This window comes from Dama dama, chromosome 33, assembly GCF_033118175.1.
Source record: "Dama dama isolate Ldn47 chromosome 33, ASM3311817v1, whole genome shotgun sequence".
Classification (NCBI taxonomy): Eukaryota; Metazoa; Chordata; class Mammalia; order Artiodactyla; family Cervidae; genus Dama; species Dama dama.
The window spans coordinates 71,203,768-71,224,243 of NC_083713.1; the positions used below are offsets into that span (position 1 = coordinate 71,203,768).

Genomic DNA, 20,476 nt, shown 5'->3' on the forward strand with positions numbered 1-20,476 from the left:
TTAGATATTTTCAGGAACTGTTTTCATGATCCCAATCCTTGCATCTCTTCATATCTAGGAAAGCACTAAATCCCCTCAAGGTCACGTCATCTCCTTGTAACTAAGAGAAAACCTTTTGTAAACTAAGTGCTTGATTGCATTGAACTCTCCCTTCACCAAAATCTTATATATTGACCTTTCCCCACTGCCTCTCTGGAGCAGTGTCTCAATCTGAGTGCTGTCTCCCAGGCTGCAGTCCTCACTCTGCCCAGACTTAACTCATCACTCTCAAATGTTGTGCATCTTTTTAGTCAACAGTAATATTTTTTATTTATTTATGGCTGTGCTGGGTCTTCATTGCTGTGTGGGCTTTCTCTAGTTGCAGCAAGCAGGGGCTACTCTCTAGTAGTGCGCAGGCTTCTCATTGCAGTTGCTTCTCCTACTACTGGAAAATGGGCTCTAGGGCGCACAGGCTTCAGTGGAAAATGGGCTCTAGGGCGTACAGACTTCAGTAGTTGCAGTGCACGGACTTAGTTGCTCCGTGGTATGTGGAATCTTCCTAAACTAGGGATAAAACCCATGTCTCCTGTATTGGCAGATGGATTCTTCACCAGTGAGACACCAGGGAAGCCTGATGGTTCTGTTTTCTGACACTATAGATGAGTGTGACTTGTTCTGTACACTTACATGAATGAAGTCATACAATGTTCTATTGGGGTCTAGCTTATTTCACTTAACATAATGGCTTTTAAGATTCACCTATATTGCTGCCTCTTTCTCTTTATTGCTGTAGCCCATTGAATGGATACACCAAAATTTCTTTACCTGTTAATCTAATGATGCTCATTTGTGTTGTTGAGCTTTTTTAACTTTTAAAATGAATTCATAATAATTATGCTTCATTAAGTACCATTAATGAAATTAAGTAAGTGCTGAGCTAGTCATGGGGGACACTGACCACCACTGTCATGCATGACTAGCAAGAAAAATAAGGTCAATAGATAGAAATGTTTAATATTTGTCTCCTTTCTATTTTCCTTAGCCCAGGTCCCTCTTTCTATCATCTCCACTGGTGAGCTTAAGGAGATGGCAGAACAGTGGGCCAAACTGTCAGTGAGGTGTGACAGGGACTCAAAGAGCATCGTGGAGACCTGCCTTGTCTGTTTGCTGAGAAGTTTTGTTTGTTTGTTTTGAATATTTTGGTTTGTGTGGGTGAATTTTATGTCATGTGTTATCATGGTTGCCCCAGTTTTAAGCTGGAATGGGGTTACTCAGGAGTTCTTGATGATCTGCCAGGTGGCCCGATGACTGTAGTAGTTTGGGAGCCACTAGTTCAGAGGGTCAAACTCTGCAGGGGCACCATGAGTTGGGGTCATGCTTTCTTGGGACTCCAACACCATAACTCCTGTGTAAGAAAGGCAATTTGGAGAACATTAGATCTTGATAAAACTATGTCAGAACCCCTCTGAAAACATGTTTAAATTCTCCAATGCAATTATATGCACTCTTCATGAAAAGGAAAGCCAAACCCTGCATTTCTTGAACAGCATGCTCCCCAAATGCAAGTCGGCACTTCATCTGGTGCTCAAGGAAAGTAACAGCCAAATCTGTGTTCCGGAGATAAAAGTGTCTGAGTGGGACTTAGGAAGAAACTGTACAAGAGTCTCCAAATTGTGTCTTTTGCACTTCATGGAAGACTTAAGGGATTTTTAAGGGTAACATCCACAATCCAGAAGTTTCACACTATGTACCAGCTTGGATAAGATGCTCTTCCACTGAATGCCATTTTGTTTACAAACAGACTTCTATTATTTAGTTTGATCCTTAAACCCACACTATGGAAAAATAGGGACACTGTTGGTATCCCATTTTGCAAATGAAGATGCTGAAACAGAGTAAGGAGCAGCGCTGGGACCTGGGTGAGTGGGTGACCAGAGTCACTGCACAAAGCAGCATGGGATCCTGTGGTCTATTTAAAATGTTGACTTTGTTTTCATGATGGACATTTTACATTAATTCTGATTTTTAAAGATTGTGGTTAAAATATTACTTACCTTGATTACTGAATCTTTTTCACCCCAAGCTAGTACCTTGTTTGCTTTATCTGGCCCTGCTAAGTGGATGAACTAGCTTGAATCTTATGAAGTATCCATTTATCAACTATCAAATGGGATTAATATGAGTAATTTCCTATGGTTCAACCTCATGGGTCCTCCTAGGATGGAGTCCTGAGGGCTCACATGGTCCCTGTGCTGCCTCTGACTGCTTTATTATTCTGCCTGGCTGTGCATTAGAACCAACCATGAGGCTTCTGATTAAAACCAGGATCTCAGGCTGGAGTAGGAGAATAGCAGGGAGTATTTTCAAAAGCTCATCTGGTATAAACTTCTGGATTAGAGCCCCTGGATTAAACTAGATTTAAACCAAACTGTAAAGGCAAGATGGCCTGAATTCAAATTCAGGTGTTATCACTTTCTAACCACAAGATCTGAGGCAAGTTACAAGTCATTGTGAGTCCAGCACAGTGCCTGATGCCTGATACATCTTGGATAACAGTTAATCCTTCTGTGAGCTATTACATTGTGCTGAGGTTCAGAGAAGCTAAGCCAATCACCTGAGGTCACACAGCAAGTATGTGAAATAGATTAGACCCTGCCTTTGGGTCCCAGGTCTGTCTGACCCCAGAGTCAGAGCTAATTGACTATGCTTGATATCTACTAAATATTCCCACTAAAGAGGAATACACTCTGTAATTAACACAAGCATTTTCCAAAGAGTCCCTTCTGCAACCCCATGAGTGAGGACTGCCCTTGGCCAGAGCTGAGATAACCAGGCAGAGAGGGGAGGCACTGCAGCCCAAGTAATGGGTTCCTTTCTCCAGGAGATTTCCTGCCCATGGAGGAAGCCCTTACAGCCCCTGGCCTCTTGGACGGTCCACTACCAGAGTTGTGACTGGAGCTGCCAGCTGCCTTCATTTCCTCACTGCCAACTTTCTCTTTTAACCTTTCCTGTCCTGGATTCTGCTCCTAACTCTCAGCCCAAATCAGTGACCTCTTGAATGTTGAAATTGTGAGCAAGGTGGGGACCTCTACCTTGAAGGGCACCGTCAGTAACTCCCTTTTCCTGGGTTTTCTGCCATGCCACTGGCTGAAGAAAGAGACTTAGTCTAGCTGAGCTTTATCTCCTGCCACATCACAGCTCATGCCCCCCGTACTCCAGTGGTCCATGATTCCTCTGCCTCCAAGTATCCTGCTGCTGTGATGCCATTTTTTCCCACCTGCAAGGCCATCACCTTATTCTGCTCTAGAGTTAATCCCCAGTCACCCCTTCAAACCCAGATCCAATGGACAAGCTCTTTGTGGCATTCCCAGCCCTGCCTTCTCTGCCTAGAGGTCACCCCTGTCCTCCTAGGGGCTCCAATCCCCAACATCAGTTTTCTAGAATTCAGTTGTATCCACAACCATTCTGCATACTGGACTGACATCCCTTAAGGCAAAGGCTATTATTACCTTCATCTCCCTGAATCCAGTGGGTTCACAACATCTCTCGTGATAAAAGCAGCGGCTCAATGCTAGTGCTCATTGCCCATCAGATGCCACCCTGGCCACCGTACACCATTTAAGTCATTTAATGCACACACTAATTATTACCACCTTCCTTATTTTACGAACAAGAAAAGTGAGATATTCAAAGCTGTCGTGACTTTCCCGTGGTCACACAACCACTTGCAGGAAGTGAAATTGGAACTCAGGCTTAAGCTTTCAGGGTCCATGTGTTGACTACTGTGCTATATAACCCCCCTGGTAGGGAGTACCTGGTAGGGGTTTCTCCTAAGGGGCTCAGATCTTACTGGGACCAGACCAAGCACATGCTTTCACACACAGAGAGAACGTGGGAAAGCAATGAGAGGAAACATAACTAAATGCTAAAACGTATAGGGTAGAGCAGTGTTTCTTCAACTTGAATGTGTACAGACATCACCTGGGGACCTTGTTAAACTATAGATTTGGATTCAGTCTCTATGGGGAGGGAGCTGAGATTTTGCCTTTATAACAGTTCCCAAGTGATGCCAACGCTACTGGTCCATGGCCCACACTTTGACTAGCAAGGACGAACTCAAAGGATTGAAATAGGTCAGAGGAGTCAGGTTTCATTGTGGGTTGGAGAGGTCCCATGACAATGAGCTGAGTCTGGGATGAAGGCAGGGTCTGGACAGACAGAGGAGATGGGGGTCATTGGTTCTGCTCTTGGGGGCCTGAAAACAAGTGGTGATTTCAGGGACCTGTGGTGTGTGCCCCAACTCCACACACCCCTTCACAAGCAGTTGCACCAAGCGGGAGCTCCACGTGTGAATACCGCATTTTTGAGAAATGCCTAATCCTGACCACGTCAGGAAACATTTTGCAAATTCAGAAATCAGAGTCAAAGGAAGTCCTGTGTGCTCTACAAGTAGAAGCAGTAGTCAAAAGGGAACAATCTCTCCCCAAGTGGTTCCTCTTGGAAAGAGCATTTCTGCTAGCTCCAGAACTTTGGCCATTTATAAACCTTAGCAATGGAAAATGAGGAAATTCTCAAGGAGAAAGAGGTCTTGGCTAGCAGTGAAGACGGAACAGCTCTCGACCAAACCATGTTGTCTAGGATGGAGACGTTCGAAGTTAATGGTAAAGTACTACTCCCCAATAATGACATTGCCTGTGATGTCTTTCTCTTGGCAACATAGGAATAGACAAGTCCATTGAAAGTCTAAATTTGTGCCTTAGAGATTCAATGATGCATTTCTGGAATGCTTCCATTTGAAATCTGTATAATGCTAGTAATAGAAACTATGGCTTTAGCATGCAGTTGGGTTTTCTTTTTTTTAGCTTCACAACTCGTTTAAATTGTATTTAAATATTTTTCCCTTTCATTAATACTAATACTTTTTATATGTCCCTCCTTTTTGCTAATGTCTCATTGACACACAGATTATGTCTGTGATGTTAGTAACAAAAGGAAAATGCAAAACAAGAAGGATGAAAAAGTTCAAGAAAAGTGAGGCCAAGTGTCATGTTTATTTAATGCAATTCTGTTAAAATTCTTTGATAGTTTCTGTGAATACTCATGTGTTGCTCAGGGAATGCGTTCTCTACTTGTGGGCTTCCTCAGTGGTTTAGTGGTAAAGAATCCGCCTGTAATGCAGGAGACTCGGGTTTGATCCCTGGGTCAGGAAGATACCCTGGAGAAGGAAATAGAAACCCAGTTCAGTATTCTTTCCTGGGAAATTCCATGGACAGAGGAGCCTAGTGGGCTATACACAAAAGGATGTAACCTAGAGCTACAGCCACAGTGGGCTACATGGGGTCACAAAAGAGTCAGACACGATTTAGCACCTATATAACAAAAAATATGTTATAGTGGCATAACTAGTCTGTCTTAAACTCAGATTTTAAAATTCAGTCAACTCTGTTGTTTTATTTTCTCCCTCAATGTTACACAGGTGATGTATTTTGTAAAATCTCCTAGAACTCACAACGTTGAAAGTCACCAATGAATGCTTCCCACAGGGGATCTCTGATTTCCTATTTCAGAATATCCTCTTGGATTTGTCTTCCAAGTCAATCAGTCATTCCCACTCTGTCTTTTCTGGAAGGTGTATGTGTAGGAACAACTGCAGTGCTGTCCTCTGGCTTAACGGTCCCTCTTGTCCAGGATCTGTTTGTGCAAGTCAGTGGCTGGAAAGAAAGGGTGACAAAGATGAAGGGTCTGGTGCTCTGCCTTTAGGTGTTCAAATGGAGTAACAAGAAAGGCAGAATTACAGACGACTTTAATAGTTGTTGGCTATTCAGAACTTTGGAGAAGGCAGCGTTATGGACATGTGACTTTTTAAGGTACTGAAAATGTTCAATCAAAGTAAGGTGATCAAACAGACTCAGTACGTACTACCTGCTGAGTTCTGTACTCAGCACCAAAAACATAGACAAGAATCAACCCAGTCTCTGGCCTCAGGGATCCCACAGTCATGTAGGATGGAGGATGGCACAGTGAGCCTATTCCTAACTCATTGCTATACAATTTGTCACCGGCTGTCACTGAGATTTGCACAGGACTTTCTGGACAGATCTAATCTGGTGCGGGGCCCTGGAGGGCACAGCTGAGATCTCTTCTAAAGTTTAATGGATAAAGAGGATCCATTGAGAAAGGAAATGGAAGCTGGGACAGGAGAAGGGCACCACATGTTTGTGATACTTTCACAAGGAATATTCAGAAAAAAACAAACAGCTCCATGTTGTTTGGTTCAAAATTGGGTGGAGATACTCAGTGGGGATTGAGATTAGGACTAATTAAGCCAGACCTTGTCCTGAAAGCGCCTACTGAAAAAAAATGCACAATGTGAGAGCACTGAGTTAGTTTTTTTTTAATTTTTAATTGGAGGGTAATTGCTTTATAATGTGTTGGTTTCTGCTGCACACAATGTGAATCAACCATTGTTGTTGTTTAGTCACTATGTGGCGTCCCACTCTTTTGCAACCCATGAGCTGTCCATGGGATTTTCCAGGTAAGAACACTGGAGTGGGCTGACAGTTCCTTCTCCAGGGATTTTCCTAACCAGGACTTGAATCCACAACTCCTGCCACATCTCCTTCATTGCAGGTGGGCTCTTTCCTGCCAAGCCATCTTAGTTCATAAGTATATCCCCGCCCTCTAGAGCCTCTCTCCCACCCTCACCCCACCCCTCTAGGTTGAGTTTGCTGTCTTATACAGCAACTTTCCACTAGCTAGCTATTTTACACATGGGAATGTTGGACTGCAAGGAGATCCAACCAGTCCATCCTGAAGGAGATCAGTCCTGGGTGTTCATTGGAAGGACTGATGCTGAAGCTGAAACTCCAATACTTTGGCCACCTCATGTGAAGTTGACTCATTAGAAAAGACCCTGATGCTGGGAGGGATTGGGGGCAGGAGGAGAAGGGGACGACAGAGGATGAGATGGCTGGATGGCATCACCGACTCGATGGACATGAGTTTGAGTAAACTCTGGGAGTTGGTGATGGACAGGGAGGCCTGGTGTGCTGCAATTCATGGGGTCGCAAAGAGTCAGACACGACTGAGCGACTGAACTGAACTGAACTGAATGGAACGGAACTGAAGGTATATTTTGGGCTTCCCTGGCAGCTCAAACAGTAAAGAATCTGCCTGCGATGCAGGAGACCAGGGTTCCGTCCCTGGGTCAGGAAGATCCCCTGGAGAAGGGGATGGTTACCCTCTCCAGTATTCTTGCCTGGAGAATTCCATGGACAGAGGATTCTAGTGGCCTATATAGTCTATGGGGTCACAAAGAGTTGGACACAGCTGAGCTACTAACACAACAACAAATGTATATATTTCAGTGCTGTTTGGGACAAAATAAGGACAATAGCCCTGGAGATAGCATTTCAAATAGCTCTGAGAAAATGCTCCAAAGAGGCAAAGGGGAAGGTCAGAGCTATATATGATTTTAGTGAAGGGGATACTTGCAGTCAAGTACACATTTTGGCAGAGGCTTGCTGCCAATCACAAAGAGCAGATGTCACTGTTAATGATTTTAGTGCTTTTACAGATGTGAGGAGAGGAAAGAATTGGGCTCATAAAATCTAATCCTATTTATCTATCTGAAGACCTATTCTACCATTTTTCCCAGAGTACAAGAATGCCTCATTCTTGACTTCCACACTGAACTCCTTTCAGAGGGTGTTGAAAACAGCTTCAGCAGCTCATGATTTAATCCTTGTAGAGGTAGATGGTAGGTGCCAATTTGTAGGTAGCAAGGGCAGTGGGGAGCTTTGTAGAGACTGAAGTTGGCTGAGAGGCAGTGATTTGCACTTCAGTTACTTATCCTCACAGATAGGGGATGAGTTGGAAAGAGTAACCCTGGGGACAGAGAGGAGTTTGGCAGCCAGAGATGATGAGAGACAGTGGGTGTGTGGAAGGAAAAGAGAGGATGCTCTGGAGAAACAGAAGTCAAATCAGCAAGACTATAGTAGGGGAGTCACGGCAAGTGAGGATGATGCATAAGTCAAAGGTGAATCCTAGATTTCTGACTGGGGTTACAGATACCATGAAGTAAAAATCTAACCACAATCACTCCTGTTTGGAGAGAACATTTTCCTAAATGCATCCACAAGTTCCTATCTCCTCATACAAAGAACATGGAATGCATGGAACTTTCTAGATGAATACCATTATGGACAGTGCTCACTGTGAGATTATGTAGCACCTCAGGGCTTACTGAGACTAAAAAAAACTATTTGCTTCAGCAGTAAATGGCTCCAGCCTCATCTATCTGTCTATCCATCTATCTATCTATCCATCATCTATCTATCTACCTACCTTTCTGTCAACTGAAGATTGCTTAAGTTACCTGAAGAGGCTCAGCAGACTGCAGGCTCTTGCTGACCTTAAGACCGAATGAAACTCCAGGTCTTCCTTCATGAACCAGTATCAGTTGCTCTTCCCTTCAACAATGGAGCATTTGAGCCCAAATGACAGAATACACATTTGTCCCTGTGGTCCATATCTTTCTGGAATGTACTTCTTTCACCTTTTTGAAAATATGAGCATTTCTCTGGCTCACATCTTCCTGTCACTATCCTTACGAGTTGTGTCAGATATCTGAACTTTTGTTACTAGATCAGCATGCTCTTGCTGTTTTCTGTGGAATGTAATCTGGACCTCTCATGCAAAGCCCTCAACTATTTTAGGACTTATATCTTTCATCATGATATTTCTTCCCACCAATTTCCATCTGAAGAACATCCTTCTTGACAGAGAAGACCCCAAAAAATGCAAATAGAGAAGTTATGGTGTGGGGGGGTATTGTTTGTTTTAATTAACACAGAACCTTGGCCCCAGCATCAGACCTGGCTGCCCCTTCTTCCTGCTCTGAAGTTAATTTTAAATATTCTGCTAACAAGCTTTAACTTTGGAGTCTATGCGGGGTCAGCCTTGCTGAAAGGAGTACTTTCATTTCACATTGTTGTTCTGACTTTTGTGTTTTGTCATGTCCCTATTTCTCAACATTTTTTAAAAATCTGACTACCCAGAGGTATTTTTCCAGTTTTTATTGTGAAATATTTGTAATTTTCACAGAAAGTTGCAAATAATGTACAGGGAAGTCTTTGTGACCTTCACCCTTTTCTTCCAGTGATAACATCTTACATAACTCTAGTACAATATGACCACCAGGAAACTGATATTTGTACAATCCACAGAGCTTATGCAGGTTTCTTTAGTTTTCCATGCACTCATTTGTGTGTGTGAATATAGTTCTCTACAATTTTAACAGATGTGTATACTTGTGTAACCACCACCAAAATCAAGATATAGAACAGTTCCATCACCACAAAATCTCCCTCATGGTATTTTTTAGAGACACACATGCCCTCTTTCCTGTCCAACAATCACTATACCCAGCTACCACTAATCAGCGCCTCCTCTTTATAATTTTGCTATTTAAAGAAAGTTACATAAGTAGAATTACAAGTATGTAACTTTTTAAAGATTGGCTTCTTCCCCCCTTGAGATCCATCCAAATTGTTGTATGTATCAATAGTTGGTTCTATATTATTAATGAGTTTTACTGAGTATTATTCTGTGATATGAATGGATCACAGTTGGTTTAACCATTCACCCACTGAAAGACTTTTGGGTTCCAGTTTTGGGCTATTACAAATAAAACTGCTATGATTATTTATGTAAAAGTATTTGTGCAAGCACAAATTTTCATTTCTCTAGGAAAAAATGCCCAAAAGTGCAATTAATTGCTGGATTCTAGTTATGTTTAGTATTATAAAAAGCAGTCGATCTGTTTTTCAAGTGTGGATGTTCCATTTTACATTCCTATCAGTGGTGTACAACTGATTCACTGTCTCTGCATCCTTGCCAGCAATTGGTATTATCACTATTTTTACTTTAGCCATTTTGATAAGCATGTGGTAGTAACACTTCACTGTAATTCTAATTTGTATTTTCCTAGTAGCTAATGATGTTGAATATCTTTTCATGTGTTCATTTGTCACTTACATACCCTCCTCAGTCAAATGTCTCTTTGTGTCTTTTGCCAATATTTTAATAAGATTTTTCTTTTTTACTAAGCTAAACTAAAGCTAAACTTTTTGAGAATTCTTCATATACTCAAAATATATGTCCTTTGCTGGATATGCAATTTGCAAATATTCTTTCTCAATCTGTAATTTGTCATTTCATCCACTTAACAAAGTCTTTTGCAAAGTGAAAGTATGTAACTCTATTGGGGTCCCATCTATTGACATTTCCTTTTATGGATTGTGCTTTTGGTGTCAAGTCTGAGAACTTTTTACCTAGCACTGGGTCCCAAAGATTTCTCCTATGTGTAATTCCAAAGCTTTTATAGTTTTATATTATAATATCATGGTTCATTTTGAGTTGATGTGAAGTTTAGGTCAAGGTTTGTTTATTTTGCCTATGGATGTCCAACTGCTTCAATACCACCTGCTGGTATTGAAGCAATCAGTACTATCCTTCCTCAAGGAAATTACTTTTGCACTTTTGTCAAAAATCAGTTGGGCACACTTGAAGGAAATGGCAACCCACTCCAATATCCTTGCCTGGAAAATCTCATGGACAGAGGAGCCTGGTGGGCTACAGTCCATGGGGTCGCAAAGAGTCGGGCACGACTGAGCAACTAACACTTACACTTACTTACTTGTATGAGTCTATTTCTGTGTTCTTTATTCTGTCCATTCATCTACATGTCTGTCCCTGCACCAATACCACATTGTCTTGATACTGTAGATTTATTGTAACTCTAAACATAAGGTAACGTCATTTCTCACATTTTATTCTTCTTTTTCAAGATGATTTTAACTATTCTGAGGCTTGTGCCTTTCCATATAAATTTTGGGATAAATTTATACCATCAAAAACCTTGCTGGATTTTGTAAGAATTATATTATACCTCTAGATAGTTCAAAAACCGACATCTTTACATCTTTATGTTGTCTTACAATCCATGAACTTGGTATGTTCCTACATTTCTTTGGGTCTTTGCTGCTTTTTTTTTTTAGTGAAAATTTAGTAACTTTTGGGCATACCAATCTTGTGTACATTTTGTTAAATTTATATCAAAGTATTTCATTTTCTTTAAAGCAATTATAAATGTGTGTTTTAAATTTTGATTTCCACTTGTTTGTCAGTTGTATATAGAAAAAGGGAGCGGCAACACACATCCTTGCCTTGTTCCCAGTCTAAGGAGGAAAGTTTTCTGTCTCACCATTAATAGTGAGGTAAGCAGGGGGCCTCCCCTGGCAGTCCAGTGTATAGACAGCCTTACAATGCAGGGGGTGTGGGTTCAACCCCTAGTTGGGGAATGGAGATCCTACATGCTTCTCTGGTGAAAAACCAAAACATAAAACAGAAGCAATACTGTAACAAATTCAATAAAGACTTTTTAAAAATGGTCCACATCAAAAAAAGAAAAAAGAGTGATGTAAGCTTTAGATAGCTGTTGATACTCTTTTTTAAAAAGGAAAATTTGAGAATGTTCTCTTCTAATTTGCTGAGTTTTATTATAAATGTGTTATTTATTATGAGAGTAATAATTATGACAGTTTATCATGAGTTGAATTTTGTTAAGTACTTTTTTCTGCATTAACTATACAGTTACATGATTTTTCTTCTTTAGTCTATTGATATGTAGATTACATTGATTTTCTAATATTGAACCAGTCATGCTTACCTGGAAATCCCATTTAGTATATCAATCTTTTTAACGCACTGTTGGATATGGTTTACTGCTATTTCGTTGAGGATATTTGTGTCAACATTCATGAGACATATTGATCTTTAGTTTTCTTTTTGTACTGCCTTTGGTTTTTATATTATGATAATACAAAATGAGTTAAAAAGTGTTCTTTACTCTTCTCTAAACCATAAGAGATTGTCTGAACTTGGTGTTAATTCTTTTCTTAAAGGTTTGTTAGGATATTGGACCTGGATATTTCTTTTATAAGAAATTTTAAATCACAAATTAAACTTGTTTAATAGGCATAGACATTTATACTATTTCTTTCACCTTGGTTGAGTTTTTGTAGTTTGTGACTTTTCAGGAATTGGTTCATTTCTTCTAAGTTGTTAGCAAAAAGTTAGTAGTAATTCCTTGTTTTCTTTTTAATGACTGCAACATCTGTGGTGATACATCCTGTTTTATTATTGATATTGGTGATTTGTGTCTTCTTTCTTTTTATCTTTGTCAGTCTTGATAGCGCTTTACCAATTTTTATTGATTTTATTCAAAGAACCAGATTTTTGGTTTTTTGTTTTCTCCCTTGTATTCTTATTTTAAATCTCATTGATTTCTGCTCTGGTCTTTATTCTTTTTTTTTTTTTTTTCTGAATGTTTATGATTTACTTTTCTTTTATGTTTTCTTGAGGTAAGAACTTAGTTTATTGATTTGAGAATTTTCCTCATTTGTAAACTTTCAGGGCTGTGAATTTCCTTTCCAGTGCTGCTTTAGATGCATTCCATAATTTGATATATTTTATTTCCACTTTCATTCAATTCTTTTAAAGATTTTTTCCTTTGAGACTTTTCCTATGACCCATGCATTATTTAGAAGTTAAAAAAAGATTCCAATTGTTTGAAGATTTTTCTGTTATTATTTTCTATTTTGATTCCATTATTGTCAGAGGATATCTGCAAATTTTAATTTCTTTTATAGTTTGTTAGGTTTGTTTTATGACTCAGGATATGGTCTTAGTAAATATTCCATGTATGCATGGAAAGAATGTATATTCTGCCGTTGTTGCATGGAGCGTCTTATAAATGTTAGTTAGATCCTGTTGCTGTTCAGTTCTATACTTTTGCTGATTTCCTATCAATTGCTGAGAATGGAGTATTAATATCCCTAACTATAACTGGGATTTGTCCATTTCTCTTTTCTGTTATATCAATTCTGTTTCATGTGAATAGAAGTTCTACTGTTTGGTTTCTTATACATCTTATAAGGGGTCATGGTTTTTCATTCACTTAGCCAATTTCTTCCCTCTACTTGGTATAGTTAGCCTATTTATGAAAATAATTATAGTTACGTTAGGTTTAAATCTGCCATCCTAGTTTGTATTTTCTCTTTGCTTCTTCTATTTCCCATTCATCTGTTTCTTCTTATCTTCCTATAGATTACGTGAGCACTTTTTAAAGTTCCATTTTTACTTATTTATAGTTTGTTTGTGGTATATCTCTTTTAATAGTTTATTTAGTGGTTTCTCTGGGCATTACAATATACATACATAACTTAGCACAGTCTATGGTATCAACATTTTACCACTTTGAGTCAAGTGTAAAAATCTTATTTACATTTATGTCTTTTTATTGTCTTCATTTTTTAAAATGAATTGTCTGAGGTATTTCTTCTACTTACACTGAGAGTCACATTAGATGGTATTATATATTTGTTTCAGCCATCAATTGTGACCTTTAAAAGCTGTGAGGAGAAGGATGATCTAATATAGATCCTTGTATTTTACCCATTCTTCTTCCCCTTTTCCTGTTCTTCCCTTTGGAGGTGTCAAACCTTTTCCTACACCATTGCCGTTCTATTTGAAGATATCCTTTAGCCATTCTTCAAAGGTAAGTTCACGAGCAATCATCTCTATTAGTTTTCCTTCATCTGAGAACCTCTATTTTCCAATCATTGTTAAAGGATTCACCAGAAACAGAATTCATGGTTGACAATTTCTTTCAGCACACAAAAAGTATTGTGCCACTTCTAGCTGATCTCTGTGCTTTCAGATGAAAAATCTGCTGACATTCCAAATAGATATTACTTTATAAGTAATTTCTCCTTTCCCTCTGGCTACTTTCAAGACTTTTCCTTTCTGTTTAGATTTTTAATTTTCTTTCTGTCTAAATTTTTTGGATTTTTGCCTATGTGTCTTGATATGGATTTCTTCGAATTTACCATGTTTGGGATTTGCTCAGCTTCTTGGATCTGTAGGGTCTTTCGTCAAATTTGAGAAATTTTCAGCTACCATTATTTTTTTGAGGTTTTTTTTTTTTTTTTTTTGGCTAAACACTCTTTCTGGGACTTCAGTGATGAGTATTATGTGTTTTTTGTGTGTGTGTCTTTTTTATTGACTCACACATCTCTGAGGCTCTGTTTATTTGTCGTTTTATTGTTGTTGATTTTCTGTTTTTCAGACTGGGCAATTTCTATTGTTCTATCATTTAGTTGAGTGATTCTTTCTTTTGTCATATTTATTACACTATTGAGCCAATGTGGTGAGGTTTAAAAAGGATATTTGGCATTTTGAAATTATATAATTTTCCATCTGAGTTTTTTATATATCTTCTATCTTGTGAGATTTTTTTCAAGTTTTGTTTGTAAGTACTCATTAAAGCATTTTTGTGGTGGCTGCTTTAAAATCTTATTGAATAATTCCAACACTGGTGTCATCTCAATGATTTTAGGTTTAAGTTTCTTGCATAAACTGTTTAGGTTTATTAGACAGATTCTGGCCCATTTTGTGGGCTATCATTCTTGACAGTTTCTTCTAACCACTAATAGTTGAAATGATCGACATCAGTCAGTTCAGTCACTCAGTTGTGTCTGACTCTTTGCAACCCCAATGGACTGAAGCACACCACACTTCCAGAGCTTGCTCAAACTCATGTCCATTGAGTCGGTGATGCCATCCAACCATCTCATCCTCGGTCATCTCCTTCTCCTCCTTCAATCTTTCCCAGCATCAGGGTCTTTTCCAGTGAGTCAGCTCTTCTCATCAAGTGGCCAAAGTATTGGAGTTTCAGCATCAGTCCTTCTGATGAATATTCAGGACTGATTTCCTTTAGGATGGACTGGTTGGATCTCTTTGCAGTCCAAGGGACTCTCAAGAGTCTTCTCCAACACCACAGTTCAAAAGCATCAATTCTTGGACACTCAACTTTCTTTATAATCCAGCTCTCATATCCATACAAGACCACTGGAGAAAACATAGCTTTGACTAGATGGATCTTTTTTGGCAGAGTAATGTCTCTGCTTTTTAATATGCTGTCTAGGTTGGTCATAGCTTTGCTTCCAAGGAGCAAGCATCTTTTAATTTCATGGCTGTAGTCACCATCTACAGTGATATTGGAGCACCCCCAAAAAAAGCCTGTCACTGTTTCCATTGTTTTCCCATATATTTGCCATGAAGTGATGGGATCTATGATCTTCATTTTTTGAATGTTGAGTGTTAAGGCAACTGTTTCACTCTCCTCTTTCACTTTCATCAAGAGGCTCTTTAGTTTTTCTTCGCTTTCTGCCATAAGGGTGGTGTCACCTGCATATCTGAGGTTATTGATATGTCTCCCATCAATCTTGACTCCAGCTGGAGCTTCATCCAGTCTGGCATTTTGCATGATGTACTTTGCCTATAAGTTAAACAAACAGGGTGACAATATACAGCCTTGATGTACTCCTTTCCCAATTTGGAACCAGTCCATTGTGCCATGTCTGCTTCTAACCATTGTTTCTTGACCTGTATACAGATTTCTCAGGAGGCAAGTAAAGTGTTCTTGTATTCCCATCTCTTTAAGAATTTTCCACAGTTTGTTGTGATCCACACAATTAAAGGCTTTAGCATGTTCAATGAAGCAGAAGTAGATGATTTTCTGGAACTCTCTTACTTTTTCGATGATCCAACAGATGTTGGTAATTTGATTTCTGGTTCTTCTGCTCTCTAAATCCAGCTTGAACATCTGGAAGTTCTCAGTTCACATACTGGTGAAGCCTAGCTTGGAGAATTTTGAACATTACTTTGCTAGTATGTGAGATGAGTGCAATTGTGTGGTAGTTTGAGCATTCTTTGGCATTGCCTTTCTTTGGGATTGAAATGAAAACGGGCCTTTTCCAGTCCTGTGACCACCTGTGATCACCAAATTTGCTGGCATATTGAGTGCAGCACTTTCACAGCATCATCTTTTAGGATTTGAAATAGCTGAACTGGAATTCCATCACCTCCACTAGCTTTGTTCGTAATGATCTTCCTAAGGCCCACTTGACTTGGCTCTATGTGCGTGATCATGCCATCATGGTTATCTGGGTCGTTAAGATCTTTTTTGTATAGTTCTATGTATTTTTGCCACCTGTTCTTAATATATTTTGCTTCTGTTAATGATCAACATAGGGGTAAAGAATTTATCATATCCTTTGCTTTGTACAGAGCAAGTTAGACAAAACCTACAGATTTAAAGTTCCCAGTTCTAAAATACTTTGCCTTTATGCCAGTTATAGCTCTGAACTTAAAAGCATTCTGCATTCTGGACCTGAACTACTCCCAGCTCCCTGTCATGTCTGTTTTTCCTCTTGTTATCCTTTTGCAAATACCTTACACCGTGTTCCTACCATGTAGTTGAAAATATCTGTATCTTCCATGCTGGCCCTCACCCTTATCTCTAGCATCTATGATATGTGTGTCTCTGAAACATAGTTTATCTTTCTATTGCCATCACATGTTAAGTTTCGTCACATTTTGTGCTGTCTATGAGGCTGTATTTGCCGTCCACCATCTTCTATTAAGCGTGAGGCTTCCCCTCACACTTATTCATTCTCACTATCATGACTATACTGTACCTGAGGTTTTAAGTTGCATTCCTGATGCTCTCCCAACGCTTTTCAACTGGCAGTGTTCAACTCTGCACACACTTGGCACACAGACGACTCATTCATCCATTCAACGAGCCAGTCGCCATTTTCCCAGCATATCATACTGATGCTGGAATGCAGCCTTGGGAACTTCCAGACCATATAGAGGAGAGTGAGACATAGAAATAGTTCAAGGTGCTCAGGGTCACAGCAGATAAAAACGCAATTCTGTGGGGAAGCAGCGCAAGGTCCCACCCATCCCAGGGGAGCCTGAGGCGCAGGGAAGTCTCTACTCTGCTCCCGAAGGATGAGTAAGAAGTAGTTATGCATAAAGAAGGAAGGAATATTCCTTCTTTGGGTATTCAGAGGAGATACTGTCTGAAGTCAGAAGGGTGTAACCCCCGTGGTCTGGCCTGACCGTTGGTCTGTGTCAGAGGTGGAGGTGAGGTAGAGAGGCATGGCCACAGGAGAGCTGGCTGGAGACCAGGCTACATGGACCCACAGGGGAGTTGTTTGTCCTGAGGGCAGTGAGCATAAGGGCTGAAAACCAGGGAGCGACTGGGGCTAGATGTGTGTTGGAGAACTCACGCAGGCCGCGATGTGGGCCTGGACTTCAGGCGTGCATGCAGGTAGGGAGAACACCCTGTGCTAGATGGAGTAGCCATGTGTCTCTAAGCAATATGAAGCAGCTAATAAAGAGAAGAGTTAAGTCTCTGTCTACTGAGAAAACTAGAAGGAAACCCACAGAAAAATTCTTCATTGCAGAAGGAACATGTGCTTTAGTTGATTACATACTACTAAAGCACATGTGATGAGCACACATGATAAGCACATGGGCTAAGTAGTATGTATTTGTAATATGATATCATTGGTGTAAAATGAAAAGGAGAAACACTCCATCTAGGAGGATATGAGTTTGTTAGGATGGGGGAATGGGAGGAAGGCCGCATCCCAGAAAGCTAATGAAGCTTACCTCAGCAGGCTAGGACCTCAGGGGATTAATTATGAGATTATTAACCCTTGAAATGCTCTCCATATTGTTTGATGCATTATATTATGCATGTTTTACCTTCATAATTTAAAAATCTAAAGAAAAAGAAAGCAAAGGCCTGGGCAAAATTTGCAGATCTTGTCTTATAACCTAATAGGTTTTTCAACTGTTCCAAACCTCACTCACTGCTTATAAAATGGGAACAATCATTTTCCTCCAAAACTCTTGAAATTGAAATATGTTAATTCATCGGTTAATCGGATGTACATCTACTGAGCAGCCCCTGGAGCAGATGGCACATGGGGGCTTCTACAGTGAGCAAGGTTGATGTAATATCTGGTTTAAGGATATAGCAAAGAATACATGCAGAGGTGTTTTTCACCCAGCCACACAAGCGAGTGGCTTCTTGCCTTGTGGAAGGAGGGTCAAGGGGAGGATTTGGCTGTCATTGGCCCTTGTGTCCTTCCCCGCATGGAACCTCAGGGAGAGCCCCTTGCTCACCCAGAGGGCATCTGGGCCCAGGCTAGGGACCTCTGCTCTCCACCCTCTCTAGCAGCTGCTTTCTGCCTGTGTTCCACTTCAGGTCCAAAGCCCAAGAGGAGAAATGGAAAGAACTGCATCATGGTCCTAGTGGTCATGTACCTGGTTCTGCTCACCGTGGGCGCTGGGCTATTGGTGATACAAGGTAAACCACCTGAGTCCTGCCTGGTCCTTCCTTGGGTAACAAGGTGGACCCACCAGATACAGAACCCAGGCTCAGGGGAGACCCCCGGGGCCACTGCTGCCCATCTGCTGGGAGAGAGTTCTCAGGCCCTGGGCGGCCAGGGTGGTGCGGGGAGGGGAGGGAAAAGCAGAAAGGGGAGTGTGTGTTACGTGTTACGTGTGTGTGTGTGTGTGTGTGTGCGTGTGTGAGGGGGGCGGGGGAGAGGGAGGCAAGGAGAAATAGACCACACATGTGTGTGTCTGAAGCAGTCAAAGAGGCAGTGATTTCACACAGGTATGCCTTGTGCATCTCCCATCAAGAATTCCCTGTCTCTGGATGGGAAGGAGCTTTTTTTTTTCTTTTTTAATTTACTTATTTTAATTGGAGGCTAATTACTTTACCATATTGTAGTGGTTTTGCCATACATTGACATGAATCAGCCATGGGTGCACATGTGTTCCCCATCCTGAAACCCCCTCCCATCTCCCTCGGGTCATCCCAGTACACCAGCCCCGAGCACCCTGTCTCATGCATCAAACCTGGACCGGCGATCTGTTTCACATATGATAATGTACATGTTTCAATGCTATTCTCTCAAATCATCCCACCCTCGCCTTCTCCCACAGAGTCCAAAAGACTGCCCTATACATCTGTGTCTCTTTTTCTGTCTTGCATATAGGGTCATCATTACCATCTTTCTAAATTCCATATATATGTATTATTATACTGTATTGGTGTTTTTCTTTCTGGCTTACTTCACTCTGTATAATAGACTCCAGTTTCATCCACCTCATTAGAACTGATTCAAATGCATTCTTTTTAATGGCTGAGTAATATTCCATTGTGTATATATACCAAAGCTTTCCTGTCCATTCATCTGCTGATGGGCATCTGGGTTGCTTCCATGTCTTGGCTATTATAAACAGTGCTGCGATGAACACTGGGGTGCACGTGTCTCTTTCTATTCTGGTTTAGGAAGGAGCTTTGTTGATCAGTGTTTCATTTCAACATGATTTGGCTTTCAAAGTGCTCCCAGTCCAAATGGTTAGGTCAGGAAGCGATCCCCTCATACAGACAGTGAAGCTGCTCAAGCGTGTCATGTGCCCAGCTGTCACAAACGCACATCGCACGCATATTAATGCCTCACATGATTAGGCCAGGTCAGCACGTTAGTGGCCATGCACTCACGCTCCAGCATGCACAGAGTTCTTAACTGCACGCAGGTTGATCATGGATGCAGTGGGTGCACAGACTGTGCCAGTGTGTTCCATGGACGTGTAGCATCTGTGAGTGTGAAGTGCCCGTGTGCAAGATACAGACAAAGCTCTGTGCTCACACTAGTTCCCCACAGTACACAAAACATGCATTTACACAGTCAGAACTTACAGAATTGAGCACATATGACACAGAATGTCAGGGCTATGTTCAAATGCCCTGGGCTTTAATGAAGTCCCTGAAAGAATGCTGAAGGGCTGGGGTGTGGGGTGTCCAGTTCTAAACCTGCAGGAGCGGCTCCAGATCCTGGAGATGCCCCACAACAATGAAACGCAGGCCCAGATCACCCAAGTCCTCGCCAAGCAGGAGAGGCTACAACAGCAGATGGACAACTTTACTCAGCTCCCAGGTTGGTCCCTCCCCACTGAGCTGGGACTCTCCAGAGAGAATGGGAATGGGGGAGCTGCTTGTGTGTGGACAAGAGGGTCTTTAGACCTGAATTCCCTTCTTTGGCAGAGGGGCTTCCCAGACCCTGGCCTGGCATGAGACCCTGGAGGCCAAGAGAGGGGGTGAAGGCTGAATGAGGAGGGTGTGAAATTACAGGCACCCTGGGTGACTGCAGACAGATCTGGTGAGAGTGGGGTCAGGAAGCTAGGAGCCAAGGACCCTGTCCAAATGATTATGACATCCAAGAGCCAAGGTCTTCAGTAACCAGCCAAAGGTCAGGTCTGAGTCCCAAAACCCTCAGACCAGCCCAGAATGCTCAGGAGGGCAGGTAAAATGCAGAGCCTGGGGCGATTCCCAGGACCACTTCCAAGTGGCAAACTATACTGGTCTGTGGCTGGAGAGAGGAATGGCGGGCATCACGCCAGTCTGGCCAAAGCAGGGGCCATGGAGGGGAGCGGACAGTGGACCTGCCCTTGTAGAAGAGACCCCAGAAGCACCCTGGCTCCTCCCACACGTGGGGACGCA

At 41.3% G+C, this 20,476-nt stretch overlaps 1 protein-coding gene across 1 annotated transcript in view; it reads left to right on the forward strand.

The window, feature by feature from the left end:
* The first annotated feature begins 4,537 nt into the window (after window positions 1–4,537).
* Window positions 4,538–20,476, forward strand: part of MARCO (macrophage receptor with collagenous structure) — a 35,391-nt gene continuing 19,452 nt past the window's right edge. The window contains exons 1-3 of the mRNA XM_061135552.1: window positions 4,538–4,640; window positions 18,170–18,271; window positions 19,782–19,913. Coding sequence (XP_060991535.1) covers window positions 4,607–4,640; window positions 18,170–18,271; window positions 19,782–19,913 — 268 coding nt within the window. The 5' untranslated portion in view covers window positions 4,538–4,606. The remainder of the gene's footprint in view (window positions 4,641–18,169; window positions 18,272–19,781; window positions 19,914–20,476) is intronic.